This window comes from Suillus subaureus, assembly GCF_016647635.1.
Source record: "Suillus subaureus strain MN1 chromosome Unknown BJ212scaffold_11, whole genome shotgun sequence".
Taxonomy (NCBI): Eukaryota; Fungi; Basidiomycota; class Agaricomycetes; order Boletales; family Suillaceae; genus Suillus; species Suillus subaureus.
In genome coordinates this window covers 629,507-655,078 of record NW_024538567.1, presented here as the reverse complement: position 1 = coordinate 655,078, position 25,572 = coordinate 629,507, and the positions used below count along the sequence as shown (strand labels likewise).

The window sequence follows — 25,572 nt, the reverse complement described above, 5'->3', positions numbered from 1 at the left end:
AAAGAGGGTAAGTGCTGGAAAGGCAGAGCTCCAGCCTAGGGAATCAATCCCTAGGCCTGATGGGTAGGACAGACTTAGGTGGACCAAAGTCCAAGAGAGGATTGGGCAAGTCTAAGTTGATATTCAAACTAAGGAACTACAGGAGTATCTACAGGGGTTATATACTGGACAATATCTGAGGGGATCAGTAAGCAAAGGAGCAAGGTTATGTACAAGCATGTGGAAACACATTAGTAAGTAAGATGGAACATAAGTAAATGAACTTGGAAATGAAGACTCGTACAAGGATCAATAAGCAAGATGGAAGAAGAGGTAACTGAAAGCTGGAAAGCAGAGAATGCCTAAATGGGGATAGGCGCAGGATATCGGACAGAGGGTGGGAATAGGTCCGGAGCTAATATCCAGAGATCTGGGGATCTGGAAGACAAGGTGGATGCAGGACCAGGATATGAGAAGGTGGATAGAGTCCAGAATCCGAGACAAGGTGAAGTCCGAATGTCTTGCTGGATGGAGTGTACATAGGGTGGATGGGACAGGGGGTTATGGTTCAGGCTAGCAGTGGAGATCTGATGGTCCAGAGCTCAGGGGTAAATCCGGAGCGTAGTCGATCCTGCTGAGGTGTGGAGTACACAGCGGAAGGGGATCTGGGAATGAGTTGGATATGAAGTGTGGTCCGGACATAGGCTCGGAAGGCGTGGGAATATGATGGAATGTGGGTCGGGATCATGGGATATGACATTTCCAGGGATCCTGCAATCTTATTGTGCTATCGATTACAGGGCATAGGTTCTGATGGGACTTTGTTCTATAGCATGATACAACCCTGTACTCAAACATGCTGAAGTTGTACCCATCTATTCATCACTATGTACCATTAGTTGTAACATGACGCGTAACTTTATTTTCCTTGCTCCATTGTGATCCAATTGGTTTCTGACCGCATATGAACCCACCTTCATTCTGTCTGTAAGTAGTTAGGCTTCCCATAGGCTCCATTTGCATCTGCACCTGTGACATTGGTGTCATCATATATTGATCTTCCTAATGAGCATTATTTCATTGTTTTACACCAACTGTGTGTCACTTTTTTTCTTTTAAATATCAACTATGCAACGGTGCACCCTGCCATATCTCTGCTTTCATTCAATCATATCTACACTTAAATCCATGCCATCAGTGAGTATTCTCTCTGTATCTCCAATCCCTAATGACTCAACTTCATGTTCAGGTGTGTGGAACTTTCTGTTTAATGAGTTCCTCCATGGACTTCATGATGCACAAATTGGATTTGGAGATACCATCCAGGTCATCAGCAGTACCTACCCATTCAGTGGTCACCAATCACCTTTGTTCAATATTAAACAATGCACACACACCTTCTATTGCACTGTCATTGGCATCCATGGATACTCCACTACCCATGTTGCATTCACACTTGACCACATGTCTACCAAATTTCCACAAATCCTTTACATGCCCACCACTGTCACGCACCTCTCTGTAGTCCAGTGAGCCTGGGTATCACTGATTACACTTCCAAGATGTTGCCATGTTGCACATCGCTCAATCCTTACTCCATGCAAAGTGCAGCCAGTGTCCTCCACTGTTATTAACATGCAGATAGCAGAGGAAAGAAATAAAATGTGCCATGTGTAGTCATTCAGAGGTATGTTATTTCACTTTTGTTTAGCAGCCACACAGTTCTGACCTCATACTCGGACAGTTGCCTGTACAATGTTCTCTGTCAGGCCTCCATGGCATCATTTTAATCTCTCAAGCAGACAGAATAATCCCTTCACCAAATTCATTCACAGCAGATCAATGTTATCACTTAAATGTGCTACCTACATTCATTTCTCCATCTTTCTTTCCTAGTTGTATCCTAGACTGCTTAACAGTTTCTATGTCAGTTATACCTGATCACTACACAGCCATATGTCTCCTGTATAAATCACTTTTGATGTGACTGCTCCAATATTTTTTCAGGTCATCTTAATTTAGAATGGATCTCTATTTATTGAACTTGAGGTGTGGGGATCAAGTAAAATTCCCTTTCACAATGTGTATGAGCTCAATGAAAATGGGACCTAATGTGAAACAAACATGTCCCAAAATATTATCACCCAAATGCAGGTTCCAGACCAAGTGAAACATGCCGATCATTGCCAAGGCCTTACATAAAATTCAAATACTTTTTGCACAACATCACATATTACCTGACTCATGTTGGTGAAGATATTGAACTGATTACACTTGACATTCAAGAACGTGAGAAATTCTGATTTGTCACCATAATTACTTGGTACCACAACTTGGGCATGATCTGGACTCCTATCAATTCAGGTGATATTGCTCCACACATCAGTAAGATCTTTAAACACATTCCTTTTGTTATAGCAGTGTACTAGTACATGTGACTCATGCCATAATCATCATATTTCTCTTACAAGTGCACAATAGTCACATTCAGAACTCTTCCAGCCAGCCCTAATAAATCAGACATTTGGACCACAGATGTTATCAGATGATCATACCTAGGCTGCAGCAGGAAGTTGCCTTGTATTACCATCATGGGTATTGGTTTTCTCAATGCATTTCCTAGCAGTTGATTCCTTGCCCAGATCTGTGGCCAATGTGCTTTTCTCAGCCACTTCAGTTGGAGGAGGTCCTGCAAGTAGGAGGTGATGAGGCATGGACCATACCCCTAAAGTCAAGGTCCCATCACTCTTTATCAAATGAGGTGACCTTACAGCAAGGGCATCATGAGTTGTTGCTAACAAGTCCAATATTGAGTTCAGGGGCTTTGGACACTTTCTCTTGCCTCCCCTGTCATGAGCCTGGTAAACAATACTAGTGAGATTGGTGCCCACCTTGTCAAGAAAAAGTAGTACCACTGAGGGAGATGGAGCCAGTGAGTCCACTCGCTTCCTTTTCCCTTCTCCATCCATACCATCCTTTGAATCATTGTTGTTGTCATCACCATGTCCACCCCTGACTGCCTCTGTATCCATTACATCGGGGTGGCCATCATTAACATTGATGTGCACACAATTGTCATCAACATGTGTAATGTGTCTTGAGCAGGCATTGCTGATCAGATTGCTATTGATGACAATAAGATCTTCCTGGGTCTCTGAGCCAGGAAGTGCAGAATGTGCATTCGCAGTACATGCGTTGTTGGACACAGATCCATCATGATCACCTGTATCTGTTGAGTCAATTGAGCTGTCAGGGTCTGAAATGGTGGTTACAACACCAACATCATTATCTGTGAATCACCTGTTCCTGCATGGGATCATTGGGATGGGCAAAAACATGGGTGGTAGGGGGTCCAAGTACTGTGTGCTGGGCTTGGAATAAGACAAGGCGTGAGTCTCTTTGATGGCCCTCCCAAGTGCATGTGTGAGATGGATCAGATGATCAGGGCTCTCCTCTGCATTTACCAATGGTGCATACAGGCATTCTATGCCTAATGCCTCCAAGTAGTCATGCTCTGTCAGATTGTGGTACTCATCTGGTGATTGTGGGATGAGCTGTCCATGGAGGGGCTCATTTAGTGGGATGCCAACAAGGATGCAATATTGCTCAATCATCCAGGAAACCAGATTCCTGCTCACAAGAACTCTATTGCCTTCTATGAAGGCTCTGTTCATCAAAGTATTTGTGTGATCCTGAGACAATGGTAGGACAGGGTTCAAAGCATGCTTAAATTGTGGGTGAGACATTCCTGCTCACACAGATAGTCCTAAAACTCACCCCATGCCTTATGGGGCTCTTTCCAGCATCAACATGTGTTACTGCAGGTACCTCAGTGATTTCCCACTGACTGTCCTTGAGTAACCCTTCATCCAGAGTTCTGACAGGATTGACTGTTGCTCTTTGTTTCGCTCTGGCTACATATAAAACCTCTGAAGCTCTACTATGTATATGATAACATGATGTTCTCTGTGCAGGTGCCTATGTGGTTCAAAGTCCATCAACCTTGTCATGACATTGAGTGTGAGATTGTTTGATTACTTACCTCTGGTTCATTAGGAATGTGCTACTTTACCTTTGTCTTTCCTGCACATTCCTGAGATTTTTTCATCTTAGGTGGAGAAGCCTCTTTCTTGGATGTCCATGCAGCCTCCCTATCTTTGATAAATCTCTCTATCATATCCAATGATCCCTTCCTGTGGTCAATACCTGGGTAAGAATCTAGACCACACATATTCTTGTTCTTGCTACAAACCAATTCATGATAAGCCTTCTCCTTGTCGTTCACTGATATAATGGATGATAAGTAATGTGACAGACATTTGATTAGCACTGTGCTCACACTTTATGACATCAGTCACCTCCATGCATTCCATAAAGTTATTCCATGTTACATTGAACTTCTGTTGCACCTGTCACACATTTCTATCATTGAACATGCCACCCATTAGTACTGTTAAGATCCATGTTGCTCAGAGAGAGAGACTGACTCAGAGGGGCTTGGCCTCAGCTCGTACACTGTGCCCATTACTCAAGTATGGGCCTTTCATTTCAGATGAGGTCTGATGATAGTCTGATGAAGTCCGGAGGACTTCTGGAGGCTGGCTACTCTGGTGGAGAGTGCTAGAGGACTTCCAGAGGAGCGCAGGAAACGTCTGGAAGAGCGCAGGAGAGTTCCCACTGCAAGGTAATACTTCTACAGGAAATAGGATGGAAGGATAGGAGGTCCAAAGGTCTGGAGGGCAGGATGATGGAGGACAGAAGGACAGGAGGATAGGATGTCTGAGGGTTAGGAGGATGGAATGTCCAAAGGTATGGAGGGCAGAACGTCTGAAGGACAGGATGCCCAGAGGTATGAGGGACTGGAGGTCTGGAGGTCTGGAAGGAATAGGGGCTACACTGGACACAGTCCAATGTAGAAGCAAACAGAGGTAGACTACCCTAAGGTAGAGTTGGAGAGAACAGGGATTGGACCTAAGTCCAGAAAGAGGGTAAGTGCCGGAAAGGCAGAGCTCCAGCCTAGGGAATCAATCCCTAGGCCTGATGAGTAGGACAGACTTAGGTGGACCAAAGTCCAAGAGAGGATTGGGCAAGTCTAAGTTGATATTCAAACTAAGGAAACTACAGGAGTATCTACAGGGGTTATATACTGGACAATATCTGAGGTGATCAGTAAGCAAAGGAGCAAGGCTATGTACGAGCATGTGGAAACACATTAGTAAGTAAGATGGAACATAAGTAAATGAACTTGAAGATGAAGACTTGTACAAGGATCAATAAGCAAGATGAAACAGGAGGTAACCGAAAGCCAGAAAGGCAGAGATGCCTAAATGGGGATTGGTGCAGGATATCGGACAGAGGGTGGGAATAGGTCTGGAGTTAATATCTGGAGGTCTGGGGGTCTGGGGATCCGGAAGACAAGGTGGATACAGGACCGGGATATGAGAAGGTGGATATAGTCCAGAATCTGAGATGAGGTGAAGTCTGGATGTCTTGCTGGATGGAGTGTGCATAGGGTGGATGGGACAGGGTGGTACAGATCAGGCTAGCAGTGAGGATCCGGAGGTCCGGAGCTCAGGGGTAAATCTGGAGTGGAGTTGATCCTACTGAGGTGTGGAGCACACAGCAGAAGGGGATCTGGCAATGAGTCAGATATGGGGTCTGGATGTAGGCTCGGAAGGCGTGGGAATATTATGGAATGTGAGTCCAGATTATGGGATATGACAAGTACCATCACCATATGGAACTCCAAGTGGGCCAAATGAAATTGGGGCTTATATCCTTCATCCTCCCATTCTGCTTTGAATGCATATATGTCATCTCTGAGGTATGCAGCCACGCTCACATACAGCTGTAAATCTCCCATGTCCATCCAATCCTCCTTCATGATTGGTGCACCCTGTGTTGGTGCAACAGTATTAGTAATGGATGGGCACAGTTTATTGGGATGACCAGCTACATATATATCATCAGCATCTATAGTGGCTGATGAGGGATTGCTAACACTTGGACCATTGACTTCCCACTGTACAGTTAGCGTTTGCTTGATCAATTGATACCTGATGCCCTCCAACAAACAAATCATCTGGCATACTTTCTCAGTTTTTGGGATCCTCAAAATGAGAATAGGCTTTGACATCGGATACTTATGTGTGGACATGATTGTGCAGTGTGATTGTGAGATGGCACCTTAAAAGTGCAAGTTCAGGTCCTCTGAGCTGAGTCTGGGGCATTTAAATTAATGATTCCAAACCTGTCTCCACTTCCAGCATTTGCCATCTGTGTGTAGGTTGGATGCTGAGTTATGGGGACTCAAATTACACATACCCTTTTATGCTGACTTACATTGTGATGCTTGTTGTGTTTTAAGATTTCATGCAGGTGTAACAACACATTTTTGCAAGTCAAAAATTGACATCTGGTCATACTCCGCTGGCCCATTAATCTTGCAGATGCCATGCATGATATCTTATGTGAATTTGTAAAATATTGACACCATCTCGTCAGTATCACACCAACATGCTCCATATAATGCCCTGAATCTTATGTGATGTTGATTCTGAATTATTCCATCATCTATTCTATTGTGCAGGGCTCCAGATGTGATATTGGAGTTAGAGGGTATCAGATGCAGAATGAAAGCTAACAGTCTAATATACATGAATTCTTGTCCATCATTCACGTGGCTCACCATCATTCAAACACCTGGGGATCTATCTCAAGAACTCAATTTGTATGTAAATTGCATTATAGCTATAGAGCAATGTCATCACCTTAATTCTTATCCCACTATGCTCACATCTGGACATTTCTCACTTCTCATAGGAGGGGCAGAAAACAAATTGATTTATTTTGAACTATTTTGTACAAGTTGTGAAATAATGTGTTTTGGATGACAGTGGAAGCAGGCAATGGCCAACTCTGAGCTCCTCTATTCTTAAATAATTAAATAACTCATTCATCACTCATAGTCTAGACCTTTGACTCATGGCTGCTTATGAAACCACACCATGGGAAGGTTACATGACTGAAGTTTGAGTGTTGTGGCGCTCACTTACATCTTCTTGCCCATCAACTTCAACATCATTTAGAAGTAATGTTGATTCTTCAGAGTGTGGTTTGCTGATTTATGATGTGCTTAAGACACCATATGCAACATGCATCATCTTTGGTATACTTGTCTGGAACACTCCTCTACATAGCTATCATTCTTTGACACGTCTTAAATATTATGTATGCTAACCTGTTGTAATATGAGTAATCATTCTCCAAGTTGCTTCCTCTAGAAGCAATGTACATTTTGTATGGGGATGTCAATCACTTGTACAGTTACTTGGGACAGTGCCTCCATGGCATGATTTGTCTTGGACATGCCCTTGGGACTTCATCATTCCTTGCCATGTCCTGTTGTCTTTCACTGCAATGTTGACCATAATACAAGCAATGATTTCCTTAGTCGCTTCCTCAAGAAGCAATGTGCATTTTGTACAGGGATGTTGATTGCTTGTGCAGTCACTTGGGACAGTGCCTCCATGGCATGATTTGTCTTGGACATGCCCTTGGGACTGTAGAGCAATCATTTCCAAAGCCGCTTCTTCCAAAAGTTTTGTACAATTTTGACAGGGATGTTGATCACTTGTATGTTCATTTTGGACTGTGCCTCCAGGGCGCAGTATGTCTTAGACATGCCCTTTGGACTGCATTATTCTTTGCTGTGTGATGCTGTCTTTCACCATAATATTGACTACAATACAAGCAAGCATTCCTGAAGTTGCTTGGTACACAATTGATGTACATTGTGTACAGGGATGTCGACCCTAGTACAAGGTTGACAGTGGAAATTTCATAATGTGTCCACTTTGACAGCTACTAACCCTGCCATTAGTTTGCATGTTGCACCCACCCATCCTTGTGTGCCTTCTGCTTGTGTGATATATATTGCAATGTGACAGCAGCTAAGGCTGTCCTCATATAGCATAGCAAGGCAGCCTCATACTGAATGTGGCGATCCAACAGAACAATTATGTAATTGTGCTAAATGGGTATTCGGATCCACATCAACTGAACAATCAATGATGTACATGGAAATTTTAACATGCCATCGATTGCCCTGTTGTTACATCATTTGATTAGTGTGCTAGAGGCATCACTGCATCTCATCTGTTTCTAGCCATGTGTCCTGCTCTTCCACTTGAGATCCAGCAGAAAATCATAGCTCTTGCCATGCATGACAGAGAAACCACTGCAGAAAACCTGAGAGTGTCAAAGCAGATATATCCATGGTGTGCATTGGATCCAAAATGCATAGATGGACTTCTACTGATCTAATAACACTGTAGGCTAGAGAGATTAATGTATAAAATGATCATTCTGTATCATGAAGAGACAGTCAAACAATTTCTGGATTGTCTCTGCCTGTGTCCAATGCACATTGAATTCACACAAGAATTCATCAGATCTCTATCCCTGGTTGGTTCTCTGGAATCATCCACTTTAATAGAAATCCTTTCACTCTGCAATTGAGTTACATGCCTGTTTCTAGTGCTTTTGACAAAAGTATTCACTACAGATGGGTCACCTCTGTGGCATGCCTTAAATGCCCTCCCACTCAAGTCACTATTGCTTTCTGTGGAAATTGACTTCACATCATCAAGTGGCAAATTAAATGTGTTCCAAAACCTGACACATTTCAACATCACCAATGATTGCATGCTCAATAAACCAAATGTGGCATTAGAGGGTCTTGTTTCCTTGATGCACCTATGTGTGGTGCTCATATTAGGCAGATCTGACCCTTTGGCAGTTATTCACCTCGTCAGTAATTCACATCTACAATTACTGGCATTTCGCATGAAAGATGTGCACCATAGAGTGAAGTGGTTCCTGGATGAGCATGAAGTCATTGATCATTGGATTGTGTTTTTGCCCATGGAACTAGGGAACTGGGCTCAGCTGGGTCAGGGTGACATGTTGATTTGGGAGTTGGCAGAGGAGCAGGTGAAGCTTCCAATCCCTGAGAGTAGTGAGTCTTTCACTTCAAGTATCAGCAGTGGACTAGCCTAAGAGAATCACAAAGTAGGGCATCGTTGCTTGTCACCAACAAGTATCAACAATGCATACGCTGATTATCATGACATTAACAAAAAGGATGATAAACCCTGCAATGTATCCATGGCTTGGACAAAGGGTCCAACATCCAAGGAGTACACACATAGCTGTATGAAACTTTATTTGTGCTTTGAGTAGTATGTGGAAGGTACTGACTGGGACATCAGCAATGTGGCACAGCAGCAGGTCTGGCACTTGATTGTTCCATGTCTCACACCTCATGAATGGAAAGCTGGTACTGGTTCAGTCAGATACAATCAAACTATTACATCTGTATCATACAATGCATACTCACTGCTTGTATCGTAAAACAAATTGAAGACAGCAGCCTACTTCATTATGGTCCATCACATGTCCAGACCCCTGAATCATTTCAAATGCCTCCATAACAAGTCCCTATCTACAGGCTTGCCAGCAATGTCCTGTCTGTAGCTAAAGAGTATTGTAGAGATGCTTCCAACATTTTTGATTCCAAGAAATGTCATGAGATTGTGGCAGATCTCTTTGGCGAGCAGAGCAGTCTCTGAGGGTTGAATCTTACATGTTTCCACATTGGCTGCAATATAGTCCTGGCATTTAATGACCATCAGACAAAGGCTTATCAGTGAATGATGATACAGAGCTGTAAATATGATCCATCATACAATAAGGGCTGAAAGGATGGAGGACACTTATGGATTCTTCTCAATAGATGTGGGAGGGCAATGGCAACTCTCCTTATTGTTTCTAGTGTGTAAGAGTAGGCATGTGTTTGATTGGTAAGAAAATCAGCTTTCTTGTGATCAATATAGTGGGCCCTTTCTGAAAGATGCATTGATGCGAGGTTGAAGAAGGAGGCCCCTGTTGCAAAGCCTTCCATGGGTGTGTAAGCACCATGAACTTGACCAGGGGGCTGTATGCTATATGTTTGTCAGAGCTGAGAATAATAGTTGTTCATATAACATGCACATACACCAAATCTCCAGGACCCAAATAAACAACTTCAGCATCCCACAAGCTGCACACCTCCTCCATGTTGTTTGGATAGTCCACTAGTTTCATCATCAAATTTGCATATGCCATACAGCCACCCTTTTGAGATTTGAGGTGAAAAAATATCCACATCTTTCCTCCTGACTTGATCTGAATGTATGTTGCAACACCATCAGCATCATGATGAGCAAACAAAACATATCCAGCCTGATGGAGCAAGGCCCAGAAGTGGATGTGAAGTTGTCTGGGTGTACTTGCTTGCAAATGGGGCACTGTTGCATTATCTGATTCCATCCAAAGTGTCATCCATGATCCAGATTTCTGAGGTTCTTCTAAATTATGTGGAGTGTGACTCAATGTCTGGCCCACTCACCTCAAGGGCTCTGGGAGTCCACCATGTACATATGGTAGGTCCAGAACAGCATTGTATCTTTGTTGGGTCATTCATACCTGCAACAAGAGATGAAATTGTTCCTGACTTGTGAGGATGGGCAGAATCTGTGACACACACTTCAGCATCTGTTAGGTTGCATCAAATGGTGTTCATTGCAATATTGTTGGAAACTCACCATGAATTGACACAGGCATATCAGGATTTATTCTGAACTTGCGGTTGAGCCAATCTATTGTTATTCCCGTTGGATTATTTATTTTGTTCCCTTGTATCACAATGGGTTTATTGTCACAAAGGGAACATTCAACCATTTTCACAATGTTGTCATGTTCCATATCAGTAGCAGGTAGGTGCAGAACATGCTTTGATGACTGAATGGACTCTGGGAAAGAGGCAAAGAACTTCACCACTTCAACATCCCTGGATTCACAAATGTTGACACCTTTCTTCATTATCATAGGCAGAACAGTTATCCTTCCATCCTGCCATTGTACCCTAGCTGACTGTGCAGGTACCTTCCATCCAATAACACCTACAGTCAGATCTCTTGCATCATTAGCTGTGCATGGCATCTGCACACATGTTGATGAAATATGGTAGGACTTGGGATTTGGAGTGTCAGAAAGTCCATTATGTTCAGTGTTGGACTCATCACTGTCAACCCACACAAGCTTTGATACATGATGCTGATGTGAGAGTGTTGGCACCAATACAGGTCCACCACTTTCTCCATCAGATGCATTTACATCTATTATCATATCTCATGACAAACCACCTTGAGGTGGCATGGTGGCATCCTGCACATGTCCCTCATGGTTCTCTCACTGTCTAGCATGTTCCTGCTGTTTTCTGAGTCTGTCCTTGTGCCTTAATTCCTCCCTCTTCTCTTCAGATAGTGATTGAAGCCATTTTCACCTGCTTATTGTCATGGAATGGCCACCATCTTTCATGTCCGATGTTCCAGCTTTGATATTAGGCTTCTTATGAGATGTCAAGCTCAGAACCATCTGCTCATATGTTTCAATATTGCATTAGCATCTAGACATGAGACATATTTCATACTTTACCATGGCAAACTCTTCTTTACTATGGTTTTGGATGAGATGAGTTGTCAAGTGCCCTATTGACATGGTTTGGGTCTTTCAGGAAATTGATTTGTCATGCTTTCACACCTGTGACACAGCTAATACATCTGCTAATATTTGATTGCCAAATCTGGCTGTTTCAAGGTCACATGACAGGTACCTGAGCTTATCTGAGTGTAGATGGTTAAATAAACATTCATATGAATGCTCATATTTGCTGCATAAATTTTCTTTGTCATGCCTTTGTTTAGATGATATCCACCAGTCCTATGTATCTCACATGCCTTCACTCTATTTATTTACATGCTTTGGCTCCTTGGATTGATTCTCAGAGTCCATAATTCATCTCATCATCCAGTGCTTCCTACAGAAGACTGATAGGGCTGTTATAGTCAATTGCCATGGCCCATCTACATTGCCTGAATGTCTGTGTGCCTTTGAAATATCATACTGTCATTTGTCTGGATTATTCATATTTTCTGCACCACCTGTGCAACCCAAACACCACATGCAATAAAGTGTTTTGAATATGCACAGACAATGATGGATTAATTGTGAGGGGACTTGGTCAGTTAGCATTGTACTTGCAACATAAAAAAGTTTATGTTTACAATGTAGGGTCTAACATTATGAAAATTGTCTGTGCATAAATCAAGACAACAAGAGATCCCAGGGAAACAATGGAGAAAATAGTCCAATCCAGGTAGAAGTCAGTAAAACACTGTGTGCCTATTGTTCTAGTATATATACACAGCACATGTTAGCAGCCCCATCAGACAGGCGATATGAGTGCACAAGTGGCAGTAAATCATAAAACAATGTCTATGCTAGACAGGATCACATGCCATTATGAGGCACCCAGCAAAAAGAACATGTCATGTTGTGATGGCAAAGAAGCCAGTACAGGCTCATGTTAGGACTGCAAGCAGTACAACTGGGGTTGTGTGTAGAGATGTGATTCAGGATAAAGAAAATTTAAATAACCTTTGGTGTGAGCATGACAAGATGATATGAACTGTCCATAACCTGATAATATTGTGGATGAGAGAAGGATACAGCACACATGAGAAATGAGTGGAGACGCAGCTTGAAGGGATATCAGGTGGTATGAGTGAATGACTTGGATGATATTTGTCCATGGGTTGTCCTAATGTCTTGAATTCTGGTGTTAGATCTGCATTTTGGTTGCTACCATCAGGTTCTTTGAATGCCATAACTGCTGAGAATTATTCTCGGGGCATTGGAGACCACTGAAGACATAATTTTGCAGAGCCAGTGCAATGTATATAGTCACTGTGTAATGTTTGATGAGTGTCTTGACCACCATGCTGAATGTGTTCAAACCAAGTTACTCTATGCACAGGTCACAATGTTGCATTAATGCTTTGAAAAATCAAAAATCAAAGTGAACATACAAACTTGAACTTGCATTTTGTTATTGATGGCATGGTGGATGTTCAAAGAAATCAGAGGCCATTCAATGTTCTGCTATTTAAGGGTGCTTGGTCATAAAATTCTCTAGTCTGACAGTGAAGAGATCCTGGATACCACCATATCCCATGGCCTACTGCACATAATCATAGGGAAAATACTTGTACTTGTATGACAAGAATGAATGGCAAACATTGACTAAAGTGACATGGTACCTCATGATGTACACATTGTATGCTTTAACCACCACATTACCATCACAATCCCACTGGATCCAGGGTAATTTCATTCATATGAGTACCCATGTAATAGTGGGTAGCACTTTGGTCAGGTCCACAAAGTACAGGAAGCCAACATTGAACCCTACACATAGCATGCTGTAACAAGCTCTGCTGATCCATCTAATATCAAATTGTGAACACAAACATACAAGTTCTCCATTGTATGGTAGTTAGTCTTAAATGAAACCTATGTGGTAATATTTAAGCCATCATATGGTCTTATTCTCAACAACCAGATGCTGGGCTGTGTGGGTTGCAATGGGAAGGAGTCTCATGTGTTCTTCCTTACTGACAATAGTGGGAAGGCTTGCAAGGGCCCCTTGACTGACCAGTGTGTGGGAGAGTTGGACAATCTAGTGCACAGAACACAGTGCAGGTGCTTTACCAACATGCTATGTATGGATGGCAAAAATCTCATTGTCAGATGCATGAATGACCCACAAGGGATCTATGTGATCTGATAAGTGTCATGCAGCAATTAGCCATGGAAGCAATTGAAAACCCCTTTAGGCCACTTGAGATGGCTGGGTGTGTAGGTCCACTGACTGTTGCCAGTATTTCCTCACTTTGAGGACAGACACAAGCTTCTCAACAAATTTGCACAGTGTTTGTGCCAGCATTTGCACTGCTTCAACTGGAACTCATGGTGAGTCTTTCCATTGTCCCCATTATCACATTCTGTGCTCATAAATTAATTCCACAGGTGCAGATACCCTTGCATCCGACAACCCAGTTGAGTGATGCTCTGTATGACAAGGGCCCATCAGAGCTCATGTCACTTGAGGCCCTCATGCTTGATTCCATGGAGGACAAACACAAACATGTGTTGCTGAGTGTTCCTAGAACTATGCAAGATCCACAGGATATGTCTAATGAGTTTTATCCAAAGTCCACACTGCTTCAACCTGTGAGTCTTCAGATTATCCAAATACTCAAGTCCTGTGTTCACCAGTCAGCACCACAGATACACATGCCTGCCCAGCTGCAGACCCAGTCAAGTGATGCTATGTATGACCAGGATGAATCAAATCTCACATCATTAGAAGTACTGATGCTCAATGCATTGGAGGGCATGCATGCTCCTGTGAGTAAGCTGCGAGTGTGATATTGTCCTGATGCTGATACCAGGCATTTCCAAGAGGACTACTGGCTTGCTGGGTAACCACTACACTGTATGACTTTGTCTTGTTGGCATGCAGCCATGCTGATGGAATTCAACAGACAACCTCGCAACCATCTGCGAGCAGCTCCTCATTTTTTCAACTTCTGCCTCCTTCATCACTTCCTAGTGATTCTTGCACTTTTTTTGCAAGAATGAGTTTGGTTAACAATGGACTTCTTCATTGTCTTTCCCACAGCTCACGCCTGGACAAGTTCATGCGTGCCTTGAGAGACAAGTGCCCAGTACACTTTGGGAATCTTGGCAAGCTTATCCCAGAAGCCTATCACAGGTGCAGCGTGGAGGGCAGCATTCCGATGCATCTTTATGAGGAATTTAAACTCAGCTTCTCCTTTGAATGCTCCTCATATTGTGTTCAATGTTGCCTGCCACAATTGTGAAATGGAAATGGAGAGGAACCAGCATGCCATGCTGACTTTTTGTACCAAAAAGGGAACATATGTCCATTCGCTGGATTTATATTCAAGGCAGTCTTCTCCATGTGGCACAGAGAAGGCTTCTGTAAGTTAATCATCAAGGATATTGGTGCAGGAGAACCGCTTGCCACCTACCCTCAGTTTTTGACTTGGATAGTACAAGAATCTGCTGATGGAGGCAAATACAGAAATATTGTGGAAGTATTCCTTTGGTTCTGCAACAAGCTTGAGAAAGCCAAGCCCAACTTCTTTGATTGATGCAGGAGGACGAGCAATGGTCTCCTGGTCAGTCTCACTGTCTTCACTTGTTTTGCCGTTCATCTCACCAGTGACACGTGTTCACAGGATGTTTGTCCAACTGTACTAGACTTATACATGGGTGTCTGAATTTTTTTGATGCTATATTACTGCTGTAATCATTCCATGTCATTGTGAATTGTTGTAGTTTGATATCTAGCACTGTCTTCCTATGTCCACCTCCTGTTGTGTAGATGTATGCTAATCAATGTTCACTCTCTGTCGCTGAACAGAGTTATTTCTCTTGCCAGTATATGGCTTATGATCACATGTGATGCATTTTCTCATCAGGAAAACATTCCTAAGCTAATTAGATATTTTTAGAACTAATCCTAGTATCCATTGACAATTGTTAGAGACTGATCTGAAATGATGCAAGTTGGACTCACCAAGTTACCAAGCTGTGACACATACTGTTCATCTGATTGAAGATGTTCTTTGATCACATGCATGCCACTTTGCAATGCTTGAGTGTCAGAGGTAAGTTTCAGTGCAGTGTCTTTATTGTCAGAAGTAAAATCTGATTCACCACCATCAGTGGGATTAATGGACTCCAAGCCCAAAACAGCATCATCAACATCAAGATTGGCCCAGGTTGGAGTCTCGCTTGCTTGTTTGTGATCTTGGGAAAACTCCCAGGCCGATTTTGAAGTGCCACGTGACTCAGACACTTGCTTGTTGGTGACAAGTGATGCAACCTTCAAAGTTCAAATGTTCAAACCCAGTGAGTACCCATAATACAAGCATGCTAGTGGTCTATAGCTGACTTCATCAGCATTGCAGTAGTGTCTAAATCTTCATTCTCACTGCCAGCACTCTTGTTACCATGGTCAGCATCTGAATCACTGTCATTCCAGTTGTCCTGATTGTCCCTAGCATCATCAGAGTCAACACTGCTCTGTTCATGATCATCATTGGGTGATGCCATGACATCTTGCATAGTGTATGTTTGGCAGAGTGTGGCTGGTCATTGATAATGCACTGCACACCATCATATGAGACTTCCTTTTTTGTCACGTGAAGGGCAACCTAACCTTTTTATTAACCACCAGTGCGGCTTCCAAGATATCATCATCAAGTTCACAGTCACTGTCTGTATCCACCAAGTTGTGCTGACACTCTGCCCAAGTTTTACCTATGTAAGTACTGTTTCTTAAGTTTTGCATAGAGTAATTGATGCACTCAATGTTGAAGGTTTTGTAAATGCAGTCCTATGTGACTTGGAGCCAAAGTTCCGAGTAGGTGCCAGTGGCACATCTTCTGATAAAACATAGTATGTGGTTAAAGTCTTTCAAATGAAACTTAATTAACTCTTACTAGTTGAACCAGTCTTCTTCTTTGGTGCAGGATGGCTTTGGCCTGAGCTTTCTGCCATCTTCATTGTTGCTGTCACATGCTTTTGTCTTCCTGAGCTTCTGCTATCTCTGTTGTCAATGTCGCATGCTTTTGTCTTGGTCTATCTTGCCTCCAGAGTGAGTCTCAGGTCAGTTTTCTTTTTGATGGTGCACCTGGTCACTCACCTGAATTTTCTCTAGCCTTTCTCTTGGTGCCATGAGGTATGGTCATTTTTTTACTTCGTCTGTTGAGACTTAGAATGTGTAGGAATTGAATGAACAAAGGAACATGAAAGTAGTGAATGGGTAGGAAGCTGGGACTCAGGTAGGAGAATATTTTAAAAATGAGTGTGAGTGTCAAAGAAAAGGGAATGGGATGGAGGAAATTTTACTACATCAAAGCTGTAACAGAGTGTTTATGTAGTGGGTGAAGGGTGCTCTTTGGGTCACTGTCTTTTCACCACACAGTGGGTTAGCAGCAATTGACTCATTACCACACCATTACCCTGTTTTTTTGCATCTGCTAACTCCTAATCAGGGTGAAGGGCACTTTTTGGGTCACTGTCATATGCCATTCCAGACCCTCAACTCTAAATCTGCTTCTCTGGATATCTGGATCTGAGATCTGGATCTCCAATGATCTGATCTATCTTTATCTCCCTTCCAGAATCCAAACTCTATATCAGCGCCCAACCCCATTTAAACTTCCCCTGTCTCTGGACTCCAGTTAACTATGTTTCCCTTCTGATTATTGATCCGTTACATACATTTCATTTCCAATATGCATTATTGGTGATCTGTCCTACTTACTAATAGACTTTGCATATGCTTTGTACATAGCCTTTGTGTTTGCTGACTGATTCCTATGTGATACCTACAGTATATAAACCTCCTGTAACTCTCGGAAATACTTCAGTTTGAATATCATCTTAGTTCCTGCTCATTCCTGTGTCCTCTGGACTTGAGCCAAGTCTCTTGTCATATTCCGAGTCTTAGGATTGCATCCTAGACTAGATCTCTGACTCTACCTTAGGGTAGTCTATCCCTTGTTAGTTTCTAGTCCAGACTTCATCTGGATTAGCCTTATCCGCTTGTCCAAGTAACATCTGGACATCTGTCAGATTTATCTCATGTTTCAGATCTGGACGTCCGTTATCTACCCTAGTCAAATCCAGGAAACTCTGGACGACTATTCTAGCCCCCAGAAATTAAGGGCACATACTCAGGAAAGGGGCACAGCATATGAGCTGAGGCCAAGCCCTTGTGATCTGACCCCCTTGAGCATGTGACCTTAACAGTATATTCAAACTCACATCTTTCCAAGTATACTTACATCTATCATGGCTCCTACCAAGACAACAAACCCTCTCCAAGTGGCCAGACTAGTTTCTGCCCACTGGGATTCTACTCCTATTGTCAAAACCTTCAATAGCTTCTCTCAGTGTCGTGTTAGCCAGCATGCTACTGCTGGAAGCATCTCAGAACTCCTGAGTCATCAACATCCAGAAACCCCTACAGACTCCAGCCTTAGCCCCTATGGGCAAACCAGATCCAGACAACAATGACAATGATGATAATGATGGTGATACCCCTGGCAGAAATCTGCCAGATGGTAATGGTGGAAATATGGACAACAATCCAGATGATGATGATGATGATGATGAGAATGACAGCCTTGGTCCACAGGATCATGTTATGGTACTCCTATCCAGAGCTATCAACAATCTTGCCTGAAACAATTGTTATACCACCATTTCCAAAGACCTGAAGGTCAAAGTCCATGAGCTGGATGTCTTTGATGGCACCAAGCCCCAGAAATTCCAAGCATTCTTTGTCCAGTGCAAGCTCAATTTCCAGAGCAAACCCAACACTTTCTGTACCAGAAGGTTTAAGGTCAACTTCACTCAATCCTATCTCAAAGGAATGGCCCTTGAATGGTTTGAACTGGACCTCCTTTCCAACAAAAATAATGATTGTCCAGACTGGATGGATGATTATTCCGAGTTCATGCTTGAGCTCCAGACCAATTTCAGACCTCATGACCCCTCTGGAGATGCAGAAATGCAGCTCAAGCAACTCAATATGCGTGATGGACAGCATATCAATAAGTACATTGTGGAATTCTAGTGGCTAGCCTCACAAGTCCATGGATGGGGCAATGGAGCCCTATGCTGACAATTCTATAACAGACTTCCAGCTTGTATCAAAGATGAAACCAGCTGCATGGGGAAGCCTGCTATGCTCTTGGAATATAAATCCCTCGCACAAACCATTAATGCCTGCTATTGGGAATGCAAGGAAGAGATCTCTCATGAAACCAATCCCTCCTCATCCAATCCTCCTAAGCAGTCAGCCTCTGACCAGACTAGCTCCCACTCATCCAGATCCAGAAGTAACAAATCCAGAAATCAGAATTCTGGACATAAACCCAGAAAACCCACTACATCCTCCACCTCATCTGCTCCAAAGGCCCTGGACCTTACCTCCAAGTTGGGTAAGGACAGAAAACTAACTTCCAAAGAGCACCAGAGGTGTTTGGATAAGAAGCTCTGCTTATTCTATGGCGGACCCAGACACACTGCCCAGGACTGCAACAAATCAATGTCATGCAGCCAAAGGCCGTGCTGCTACAGTCACTCTGGAAGCCAAACCAGAAGCCTCATCCAAGGCAAAAAAATAGTCCACAACCCTCCTGACTCCATATGGGATGGGGGTTATGTTATCTCAACCCATACAAAGGAGTTACATCTTAACACTGTCTCTGTTTCTGATCCAACTTCACTCTGTCCATATATCATGATTCAGACATATCCCAGTATTTCCAAATTTCCATCTCTTGTAGATTGTGGTTCTTCTCACTGCTTCATAGATACAAATTTCATCCAAAAATATAAAATCCCTACAAATAGAATCCCTCTACTTCCTCTCCATTTGTTTGATGGTACTTGTAATAACAATGTTTCCGAAGCCATAGACCTCCCTGTCTGATTCTTGTCTGGTGTAGTTACCTCTGATACATTTTACATTACCCTTTTGGATTCATCTTGTTTTATCATTCTTGGATATAGCTGGCTCACCTGACACAATCTGTTGATTGACTGGGTTTTGGGCAGTATCGAATTCTGGATGACTTCTCATGAAATGCCATCAACCCCTCTGACATCACTTCCACCTCCAGAACCCCTTCCTCTGGTGGAAATCCCTCCTCTGACTACACCAGGACCCTCCACTGATAAATCCAGTCTGAATATTTCCCTCATTCATGCAGTTGCCTTTTGCCGGGCCTGCAAGATAGAAGGATCCAAGCAGTTCAGCATCTATCTCCATCCTTCTGGACTGGATCTCCAGTCTGCCTCCCTCTCATCCAAAGCCCCTAACCTTTCTGGAATACCTCTGGAATATCAGGAGTTTGCAGATGTCTTTGATAAGGGCAAAGCTAGTCAACTTCCTCCTCATTGTCCATATGATCTGAAGATAGATTTGGAAGAAGGAGCTAATCTGCCCATTGGAACTATCTATTCCCTTTCTCCGGTCGAGCTTGAAGCTCTCTGCAAGTTCCTAGATGAGAACATTGCAACTGGACTCCTCCGATCCTCCTCCTCTCCGCACAGAGCCCCTGTCCTGTTTGTAAAGAAGAAGGATGGCTCCCTGCGACTTTGTGTGGATTTCCGAGGTCTCAACCAGATCACCAAGAAAGACCATTACCCCTTGCCTCTCATTTCCGACCTCTTAGACTCTCTGAGCCATGCTAAAGTTTACACCAAAATCGACCTCCAGTCCACCTATCATCTTGTCCGGATAGCAGAAGGGGATGAGTGGAAAACTGCTTTCTGGACACACTATGGCTCCTATGAATGGTTGGTTATGCCAGAAGGTCTTACCAATGCCCCAGCAGCTTTCCAGCGCTTTGTCAATAGTGGTTTTATGGATATGCTGGATATATGTGTTGTTGTGTATCTAGACAACATCCTCATTTATTCCCAAGACCTCACAACCCATAAGGAACACATCCAAGAAGTACTACATTAACTCCGGAATCATCACCTATATGCTAAACTGGAAAAATGCGAATTCCATTCCTTATCTGTGGAATACCTTGGATACCTCCTATTTCCAGACAGCTTCATCATCTTCAGGTATCCCAACTTCACTCCCTCCTCTTGGCCAAGGACTATACCACTCATATCATATCAGCTTCATCATCTCCAGGTATCCCAACTTCACTTCCTCCTCTTGGCAAAGGACTGTACTGCTTGTATCATATCAGCTTTGTCATCTCCAGGTATCCCAACTTCATCATCTCCAGGTATTCTAACTCACTCCATCATCTCCAGGTATCCCAACTTCATCATCTCCAGGTATTCTAACTCACTCCATCATCTCCAGGTATCCCAACTTCACTCCCTCCTCATCTCCAGAGAGGACTGCACTGCTCATATCATATCAGCTTTGTCACCTCCATCTCCATCTCAACTTCTATCAGCTTCATCATCTTCACTCCCTTCTCATCTCTAGGGAGGACTGCACCACTCACATGTCACTTTGGACAGTGTCCATGCAAAACCACAACAGAAGTTGGGCTCTCGTCTGGTTGCTCACTGATCCGATACAGCTCCTGTGAACCTTGGTGCAAATACAGAGGATCTTCAAGGTATGTAAACAGGTGCTGTCAGTGAGCATTTTACTTTTTACCGAGCCTAGGTTTCTGTGTCAGTCAAGTTTGAGTGATCTTTGCCTTACCACTGAAATCAACAGCACTGCTCTTGCCACCAATGGTCTGTGTTCCTACTCACCTAGCATACATTGAATGGTTCATACCATTTTCACCTGCTCCTGACTGAAACAGTGGTCTTTATAAACTCTCAAGATCACTGTGTGGTGGTGACAGAATGTCCAGTATTGTGTCAGTGGCAGATATTGAGCACAGTGTCCACCTTATACCAAGGTTTGGTGACATGGTCCTGTGAGAGTGGATGAGTGATACAGTCCTTGAGGACTGCAACACCTTCTGGTTGAACTTGTACATAGATAGACATACCTTTTCAATCTTCAGATAATTCTCATTAACTCTTGCTAATCATTTGTTTGCATTAAAGTAATCACATCTAACATTATCATTCTTAGTGACTTTATTCATAAACACCTGTAATTATGTGAATGTTACAATTTTATGTGAATTTTGACTAATTTGCCTTGGGAGGGTTTTCCTGATGTTGAAACATTACAGATTTTTCAGGCTATATAAATGGAGACTGCATGAGTGAACTACCTAATCACAATCAATACAATACATGAAGTGCAACATGTCATTGTTGGCATTTCCTGAGTATAGCTAGGTATACATCAAATCAAATATTGGTGGAACATCAAAACCTTTGGAAAAAATCACCTGGATATGCAGAGAGTTGCTTGAGCCATCAGAGGAAAAAATGTAATTACAATATTTTGTTTGCAAAAATGTTGAAAGTATGCTGGGAGAAGACATGGTTATAAATCAGTGGTCCATAACTTTTTATTTTATTTCCTAATGTATTCGATTCACGTGTGTATTGTCAATGACTTGGCCAGCAGCTGTAATTCCATGAAGTGGTAACACACCAGTATGATCAGAAATAGTCTGAGAAGAAGCTGTGTAACTAGAGAGGAGTGTTATTTTACTGACATTAGCATGGTACATAGATGAATGGTTGCCATCAAAAGAAATAGCATGTATCAAAGGGATAACCAGTGTTATAAAATTCTCAACAAAGTATCAATATATAGGCTGATGGTCTGACCAGGAAAAAGAATAAAATTAAAGGAAGATATTTATTAAATCTCAAAATTATGCCACACAAAGTACTGGGCATAGCACTGTAGGAAAGGTGGCCTCATGTAGGGTATCTCAGGGTATCTTGGCAAGAGGAGTGGGCGGGGAATGACATGTATTGTTACATCAAGAAGTTGTATTCTGGCCCAAAGCTACCGTCAGTGGATACCAGGTTGAAAAAACAGATGAAAAGGCAAAAAACAATATGGGAAGAAACATCATTCAGTAGAATGAGCAAGGGTGGCATCTTGCCAAGCATGCAAAAGTCCTGCAGCCAACTGTCAACCAACACAGGATGCCAAAGTCTGCAAAGGGACTAAAAATGTCTTGATTTAGGTTCAGTTGTAGGAAATCATGAAGATGTGGCTGAGACCTCTTGGGCCACATGAGCAGGAGGTTGCCAGAAGGGTGGGAAATGGCCTTGGGTGCAGTGACACCCACTGTGGATAAGGTTTAAAGATAATCCATCTTAACGTGGTAGTAAGTGAAGAGTGACACAGTCACATTTAAAATTGCAAGCTGGTGGTGCGTATACAAACATACTTACACAATGTGCTGTCGAAACTCACCTGTAATGCAAGATGCCCCTCTATTAGAACACTGACTTAGATGATTCTGACAACCCAGGCACTAGTGACATGGATTTGGGTGATAGCTGGAGGTCAGTGGTATGTCATCACATCCATGTCAGGGATCATCAGTGATTCCATAATCATTCTATCGTCCAGGGCCCCAGTGGTAGTGATGGAGGAGATCAGATGGAGGATGAAAGTCAGCCACCTGATGTATGTGAATTTGTATTAATCATTCCCAGAGCTCACCACTGCACAGCATGTTAAAAGCACACAAGTGATCATGACAATGTCTCAAATGGCAATGAAGACAGTCATACAACTGATAAGTGCCAGAACACCTCTCAGCAGTGATCCATGCATATTATTAAAAGTTCAGCATCACATGCTCTCAGGCCTGTAAGCCAAAAACCTGCAAAACCACCAAAACTGAAGTGCAAGGTGTTCCATGCACCATACCAGAAGCTGATACCCATTATCACTGATCAAGTCCAGGACATGGAGATGGAAGAATCAGGTTGTATTGCTGCTACTGTGAGCAATCTATCATGTGTTGATGTCCTGGTTAGTATCTTCCATTATTTGCATGATAATTCACTGACAATGTGCATAGCATTGTGTATATTGCACAGATGTGGGCTCACACATCTGGGCATGCATAGGACTCGAAATGCCCTGTGACATCATGATTTGTGTTGCAACCACTGAATTCAAACATGGATGCGTGGATGCGACTCACAACCCATTGACTAGAAGTCCCCTCATGACGAAGGACACATTCATGTGTCCACAATGCTATCGATCAAAGGACATGGCAATTCCAGTGAGTCTGACTCATCTTGTATGGCCAAGACCTTCTGTGTATACCTTGTTCATGTAGTACATGGTTCATTGCTACACAATCCAATCAAGGTTCCTGATGCACAATCCTGCCCTGTTTCTGGGTGTGTTCCTGACCTGGAATGGGTTTGGTTGACAATTCATGGCTGATAGTATTATACAAATGCTTCTTGAGCAATTCCATATTGAGCCAAAGAAGGCAAGAGATACATCCTAACATTTTCATCAGCTCACCAAGTTAAAAATAGCTTTGTGTTATGTCCCAGAAAATTTGGGCAAACAATAATTGGCCTGATGCTGTTGCAGATGATTTCAGATGGGTGACAGACCAGAATAATCACTGTAATATTTTGGTGTTTATCAACACATACACAGACATGAGCATGGGGAACTTAGTTGCATTGGGAGGGACAAACAACTCTGTGTCCATTACACCATGGGAGGTACTATGATCTTCCAGGTGACAGATTCACATGCTGATGTATACATTTGGATGTCTCAAGATGCTTGAGAACTACATTGGGGATCACTTTCAGAGAGCATCACAGGTCATTCGAACTATTAATACCTCTCATGGTGACAAGCCATTCATGCATGGACTGGTGCTTTGCAGCTGTGGTCCCACAGGTCAGATTAGCAACAGTGTTACTCTGCTGAAGAAGATGGTGGAGTAGTCAGCACAATCTTTCCTTCTTGCCCCATTTTTCTAATAAAACTCTCCTTGCAGCAAGATATTTAACTTCATTTTTTGTTTCAGCAGTGTCTCCACCATTGACTCAATGGTTATTCCTGTGTCATCTCGGTTCATCAAGAACATTTACATATTTGACATGAAGCCATGGGAGGCGCTGGAGCGATCATTTGGGGAGGATCATCATGCTCTTGAGGCATCGCCTGTTGTCTTGTGTTTCACCGACATGTGATCCAATGGTGACTCATATGAGCAAGTCACAGTTTCATGCATGTTAGCATACTCCAGTTTCGCCGATTTTCATCCATGGGGCCTGGACATGTATTGCTGCAAACACTGCAGTGGCCCATCTCAAAACATCAAGTTCAATGCATGTGGATGGAAATTGTATGGAAACAAGTGGTTGCAAATGAAAATGAAGTATCATTGCTGGCAGTGCAAGGTGTTGAAGCAGGCAATTCCAGCACCAGATTGGGTCAACAGCTGTCGCTTGGACAACATGTATCATGTGTGATATGATTGGCCACTGACACATGAACAACTCACAAGCATCAGTGTCCGCTACTGAACATTTATCATTTCATTCATTTGACAATAGCATGTCATCACTTGTAGTATATAACTATACCTTGGCTTGTTACAGCACTTGGCTGCACCAGTCACCAACACACATGCATCATGAGTTGTCTACATATGCAGTAATCCACGGTCACTTGCGTCAATCAGCAGATCACACAATGTAAACAATTCTTGCTGATATATTTTCATGGCATGTAGAGTCAAGTATAGCTGGTGTAATGTCTCAGATCCTCCAGCAGGGAAGGTCACAATGTTGCAACTTGTAGCTGAAATTTCACTGTTCTGTACATGGAACCTTCGAATGATCTTTGTGGCACACTCGCCCTTCATATATCAATGAAGATTACCCTTGTCAACATCTGACATGTGTTGATGGCAAAGATTGTTGCATTCCTGATGTGTCAGTTCAATGTCAATGAAGGGCTACACTAAACCTCACAATTGATCAATTATCAAATCTCAGTACATTATACAATGTCAGAGATTAGCTGAATGAGGCTTGCATGTACAGTGGCTCAAAAAACTGTCCACATGTTTTGACATTTTTCACTATCTATGATATTGTGTGAGAATGAACAAATGGCTCAAGGACATGGTTATACCACAT

General features: G+C 42.8%; 5 protein-coding genes across 5 annotated transcripts; 3 read left to right on the top strand and 2 right to left on the bottom strand.

Moving 5' to 3' along the window:
- Positions 1-1,224: 1,224 nt before the first annotated feature.
- On the bottom strand, positions 1,225-4,210 carry BJ212DRAFT_1298684 (uncharacterized protein; the record flags this gene model as incomplete). Its single annotated transcript, XM_041332740.1, has 11 exons — positions 1,225-1,319; positions 1,377-1,447; positions 1,495-1,603; positions 1,849-1,882; positions 2,217-2,331; positions 2,535-2,704; positions 2,871-3,225; positions 3,280-3,671; positions 3,757-3,893; positions 3,936-3,957; positions 4,052-4,210. 11 exons carry the CDS (start codon positions 4,208-4,210, stop codon positions 1,225-1,227), a joined length of 1,659 nt encoding a protein of 552 aa, XP_041194486.1.
- A 3,938-nt stretch (positions 4,211-8,148) lies between these two features.
- Positions 8,149-9,039, top strand: BJ212DRAFT_1298683 (uncharacterized protein; the record flags this gene model as incomplete). The annotated part of the gene is made up of 3 exons (XM_041332739.1): positions 8,149-8,258; positions 8,316-8,383; positions 8,546-9,039. The coding sequence occupies 3 exons, from the start codon at positions 8,149-8,151 to the stop codon at positions 9,037-9,039; spliced, it is 672 nt and encodes a 223-aa protein (XP_041194485.1).
- A 413-nt stretch (positions 9,040-9,452) lies between these two features.
- On the bottom strand, positions 9,453-11,238 carry BJ212DRAFT_1298682 (uncharacterized protein; the record flags this gene model as incomplete). Its single annotated transcript, XM_041332738.1, has 6 exons — positions 9,453-9,706; positions 10,090-10,206; positions 10,507-10,575; positions 10,626-10,982; positions 11,031-11,198; positions 11,223-11,238. 6 exons carry the CDS (start codon positions 11,236-11,238, stop codon positions 9,453-9,455), a joined length of 981 nt encoding a protein of 326 aa, XP_041194484.1.
- Positions 11,239-13,187: 1,949 nt separating this feature from the next.
- On the top strand, positions 13,188-14,425 carry BJ212DRAFT_1298681 (uncharacterized protein; the record flags this gene model as incomplete). The annotated part of the gene is made up of 6 exons (XM_041332737.1): positions 13,188-13,277; positions 13,418-13,578; positions 13,692-13,779; positions 13,825-13,893; positions 13,951-14,335; positions 14,376-14,425. The coding sequence occupies 6 exons, from the start codon at positions 13,188-13,190 to the stop codon at positions 14,423-14,425; spliced, it is 843 nt and encodes a 280-aa protein (XP_041194483.1).
- An 8,496-nt stretch (positions 14,426-22,921) lies between these two features.
- Positions 22,922-24,369, top strand: BJ212DRAFT_1298680 (uncharacterized protein; the record flags this gene model as incomplete). The annotated part of the gene is made up of 7 exons (XM_041332736.1): positions 22,922-22,951; positions 23,012-23,068; positions 23,351-23,419; positions 23,469-23,678; positions 23,736-23,799; positions 24,002-24,138; positions 24,199-24,369. 7 exons carry the CDS (start codon positions 22,922-22,924, stop codon positions 24,367-24,369), a joined length of 738 nt encoding a protein of 245 aa, XP_041194482.1.
- Between the last annotated feature and the right edge of the window lie 1,203 nt (positions 24,370-25,572).